Source organism: Penaeus vannamei, chromosome 6 (assembly GCF_042767895.1).
Source record: "Penaeus vannamei isolate JL-2024 chromosome 6, ASM4276789v1, whole genome shotgun sequence".
NCBI classification, from domain to species: Eukaryota; Metazoa; Arthropoda; class Malacostraca; order Decapoda; family Penaeidae; genus Penaeus; species Penaeus vannamei.
Window position 1 is genome coordinate 38,594,404 of NC_091554.1, and position 5,000 is coordinate 38,599,403.

General features: G+C 39.1%; 1 protein-coding gene across 8 annotated transcripts in view; it reads left to right on the plus strand.

The window, feature by feature from the left end:
* The window catches only part of LOC113824331 (constitutive coactivator of PPAR-gamma-like protein 1 homolog), a 95,807-nt gene that overhangs the window by 90,077 nt on the left and 730 nt on the right, over positions 1-5,000 (plus strand). For all 8 annotated transcript variants that reach the window (XM_070122950.1, XM_070122949.1, XM_070122953.1 and 5 more), the window contains one exon: positions 459-5,000. This exon is cut by the window's right edge and continues 730 nt beyond it. In XM_070122950.1, the coding sequence (XP_069979051.1) occupies positions 459-620 (162 nt within the window). In that variant the 3' untranslated portion in view covers positions 621-5,000. The remainder of the gene's footprint in view (positions 1-458) is intronic.

Consider the following 5,000-nt stretch of genomic DNA (forward strand, 5'->3'; position numbering starts at 1 on the left):
TATTTTTGATACTATAGGGTTATTTGATTGTGAATAGGATAATTTGTATTTAGTAAATACAATGTGTACATGCGTGTGTGCCTGTATGTTCGTGCATGTGTTCGTTTTTGTGTTCGTGCGTGCGTGTGTGTATGCGTGCGTGTGTATGCGTGTGTGCGTGTGTGCGTGTGTGCGTGTGTGTGTGTGTGCGTGCGTGTGTGTGTGCGTGCGTGTGTGTGTTCGTGCGTGTGTGTGTGTGTGTGTGTGTGTGTGTGTGTGTGTGTGTGTGTGTGTGTGTGTGTGTGTGTCTCTCTCTCTCTCTCTCTCTCTCTCTCTCTCTCTCTCTCTCTCTCTCTCTCTCTCTCTCTCTCTCTCTCTCTCTCTCTCTCTCTCTCTTTCTCTTTCTCTCTTATTAATTCACACAACAGTAGAATTTCTTCAACTTACCTGTCCTTAACACCTCTCTTTTGCCTTTGCAGTCGCACCGTGGGAATGAAGGAGCTCCTGGCCACGCCCGGTGGTGGCTACAGCAGCCAGTCATCTCCAGTGGGCCCAGACGGGGACGGCCTTTCGCCAAACCCACCCTACACGCCTCAAAGCCACACCTCGAGTGGCCTCAAGAGCCCGGACTCCGGTGTTAATGTGTCCATTCTGGAGTAAGGCACTGTGGGTGTTCGCTGACAGAGGTGGCAAATCGGAAATTCCAGGCGGTCTCTCCCCCATATCCCAGAGAGCAGCTAGTGCCCCCCCTCTGCTTTACATCTAGCTTAAGAATAATTTCAAATACTGATACCTGATAGGATTAGTAGAGCACTAGCTACAAATGTTCACTTCGTACCTTTCCTCAAGAGAACACTGCTAGCCAGAAGTACAATGTGGAAAAGGGCCGTCTTCCCAAGATTTAGATCCCACACCAACCGCCAGCATTTCCACCTCCGTCGCGAGCAACCAACTAAGGCTGGCTGATGTATGCATCAGCCACTGCCTGTGCCGCCACCACTGCCATTGCCACCACTACTGCTCCAACAACTACCACCATCTCGGCTGCCCCCACATCTGCTGAAGTGAATATTACACCAATACCACCACCACCATTTCTAAGGGGTCACTGCTTTCCTTGCAGTGACTCAAGCTGTGCTATTGTTGAGGGATTTACAGAAGAAATTGCATCTGCTCTGATGTGCTAAATTTGCTCTGGAAAATAACAGAAAAAAAGTCAATTGAATTTGGGATTTTTAATATCATTGAATGTAGTAAGACTATAATTGTCAGAAGTAATATTAAATATGATCTAATTAAGGTTATGTGATCTAAAGATATTGAAGATGTCAGTTTCAATCTATTTAAATTTCACTTGGCTAGTAAAAAAATATGTATATTTATATAGATATACATTTGTATAAAACTGTCACATAAGGCAGTGCCATCCCATGCCTTCATTTAGGGCAGCAGTGATGGAGAAGCTCATAAGATGCTCTACACTGACACCAACTTCAGTTTGTGATGACCTCAATAAACAGTAGCAAGCTTAAAAATTGCCAGTTTGAGAGACTTAGGAATGACAATTGTCAGATCTGTCTGTGATGTTAGAAAAGTTCTATTGTGATGAAGTTAGTGATTGTAATATCCTAGATAACACATAGGAGAGGCACAAGTTCTCCAGTAAGCAAAAGATTCAGCCTTCAATAGAAAGGTGTATATGTATCTTTGGATAATAATCACTAATTTCATCCCCAATGTACTACCAGAAAGTACAAGGTGGGCAGCTGGAGAAGCTGGCAACCAAAATATGCCATGAAGAGTTGCCAGGCAATCCTCTCCACTGCTGTTAGACACGAAGTATATATGAAGATGAATTTTTATTTTTATATGACTGTTATATTGTTAAAATGGTGATGGAGACACTTTATGAATGAGACTTGTTGGTATTTGGCAAGTTTGTGGTTGAAGTTTGGGGTGTGAGATTGCCACAGACCGCCTGGTGTTGAACAATTTAGCAATCCTTAAAATGAGATTTAACTAAAATAAAATGGTTTAGACCCCTTTGATAAGGTGGCACATTTGGATTTTTGCAGGATGACACTTATCCTAAAAAGAAAAGGAAGATTATATTTGTAAATGTGTGTATATATAGCATTGATTGATGAGGAGGCTTAACCCAGTGGGAGAAAATTTCTAACATTTTCTAAGGACAACTTGGCTATTTCAAGGAATGTTAACAGTACCCATATGATGACTTCAAAATGCAAACAATATTTTGCTAATGCTCCACTGCTGTTTGGTAAATTCAGGGAGCTATGAACTGTATGGTTCTAAAGGATGGCGGGGAACTTAAGAATGGTATTATGTTTATCGTTGTATTTGGGATTTAGATCATATATTTACACGTCCGATACATGATGTTGAAGGTTGTCAGTTAACAGTTCACTCTTTTGTCAGAATTTGCATTAAAGCTAATCTTGTAAGCTCATGTAGCCAAGGATGCTACTGGGAAGGGTATAGCTGAGTTTGTACCCTATAATGCAGAAAGAAACTCTTCTGCATCAAAGTTTACTTTTGATTTTCTTTAAAGTTTGTGTGCCATGGTTTCTCATTCGGAAAATGAAAAGAAAAAAAAAATTGTAGCTTTTTGCGCACTTCAAGTCAAATTGTTAAGATTTCAAATTTACAGCCTATGCTAGAAGATGCTGTCATGCTCTTTCAGTTTTGTACTGTGTGGATCAACTTGTAGGTGAACACAATATGATCGGCTTTTAATTGTAAAGAATTTTGCCATTAGTTGTGCATATTGCTGCCTTCCCCTATGATGGATGTTAATCTGAAAGGGAAATGACTTACTCGAGATATTGATGTATTGATAATGAGAAGATGTACTTCTGTATCAAAATGAGAGGATTAGATAATGTATCTATGTGAAGAATTAGGTCTTACAAGTTTTCTGGCTACTGTATTGCCAATTATGATGCCCATGATAATTTTTTGAGTAACAACATGGTGTTTAATGATTGAATTTTATTTAAAGGGGAAAAATATATTGCCTTCATTTATGTAGAACTCTCTACTCCACTGTTACAAGTGGGAGCAAAACTCTTTTTGTTCATTTATCTTCTTGCAACATGTCTGTGTTTCAGTGAGGGGCCCATGTTTGTGTAATATTAACTTAGTGTCATGTCTTGCTAATGGAACTCTCACAGTCCTATCATGCACTTTACCATTTGCTTCTTTACGATACAACAACCCCACCAACAGTTAATTGGAGTGAGGTAACATTTTCTGGGTCAACATTTATATATAAATTGTCACAGAGTTTTTACCCTCCATATCTGAAAGTCAGAGGGAGGCCAGACTACCCCCTGGAGGCTGTGCTTGGGATGTCTCACACTTGAGATATCTCAGGCTCTGAAAGGGAGAGAGCTGGGTTCCTCCCTGGCTGCAGGCTCGACCTTCAGTCCTGGAGTGTCAGTACCGGGTTGCTTCAATGTACGTTGTATACATGCAATTGAAAATTTAATAGCTACTTGCATCATAGCATTAGGAAATAATGATAATAGTAGGTCTAGTAAAGGCAAGTTTTTTGCCAAATGTTTCAAATAGATTATGTGTACATTATACTCAGTGTTTAACTGCTCATCAGTTATGAGCCTTAACAGAGAAGAATTGATCATTTACTGTGTATGCTAAGGGAGATAAATTTATTATTACAAATATGTGGAAATGTTTTTCTGCTTATAACTGAGTAAGTTATGAGGCACGGAATCACAATTTCCCTCTTGTGTTTACTTGTAGTCACAGGCCTCCATTTCTGAGTGCTGTGTAGGCCCAGAGTTCTCTCATATGTGCAGCTGAGATGAGTGTTTACCTAGGTTGCACTCCAATGGACACAATTGTGGTCGCGTTGTGCAGACTGTTGGCGACACTCTCAGGGCAAGTGGTACTCATGAGACCTACATTTCACTGAGGAATGTTGACCATAATACATAAGTGCTTTTAAGTACATTAGACTCCTGATTTATAAGTGCTCTATGGAATATTATGCCTCCCTCATTAGGCAGTGCTAAATAACTTTTTCTTGCAATTATTGAATGGGCCCCTCCTCGATGTTATGCTTAAAACATAAACATTTATAGGTGAATTTTAGTGAGAGAAGGGCAGGAGATGGCTATGTAAGCATTTATTTCAAACAAGGTTATTCAGACATAAAATTAATTCTTGAAGGCTTTAGAGATTAATCATTTGAAAAATAAAGTTTGTTTATGAACAGGGTAGATCTTAAAAAGCAAACCCAGAAAGAATTTGAAATTGTGTATAGTACTGTGTTAGCTTTCAGGTGCATTTCAAAAGGTTTAATGAAAATGTGGAAACAACTGTGACCATGCTTTGGAGTATGCACATAAAAACAGACCGGTTTGAATTTACTAACAGTATTGATGAAGAGGTAGTATCATGGACTTACTGTGCCGAGAAGGGAAACTTTGTGTTTCGTTTAAAGATAATAGGTAATGTGGCATGACCTTGCCTCCTGTTTGTCTCCCATCAAAACTCATCCTGAAACTGATTGTTGTATCAATACTGAAATGTTAATTAACCCAAGCAAGTTTGAACAAATATGATAATTTGAGCAGCAAAATTGTTTAAAAAACAAGTGACCATACTAACCTCTAAAAGAAGAAAAACATGCACAACAAACTTGTTGGGAATATTACGTTGTGTGATTTCATGTCATATGTAGCCTACATCCTAAAATCTGAAGTGTTTTTGTGGTGGTATGTCCTTGCAAATTTCACTATTTAGGGGGAACAAAAAACGAGGAAAACAGGCTAAGGGATTGAAAGGCTGTCTTAAGTGCAAAGAATGTTTTATATCAGTTTGGCAGTGTTGACAAACCAACACAAAAACTTCAGGTATTAATCTATATCATTACCCAATTAGATATTTTGTGTGATTATTAGCCTGCAGCATCAATTTTCAAAAATCCTAGTTCAGGAAAGAATGGAGCAGTGTTTATTCATGATTCTACATGG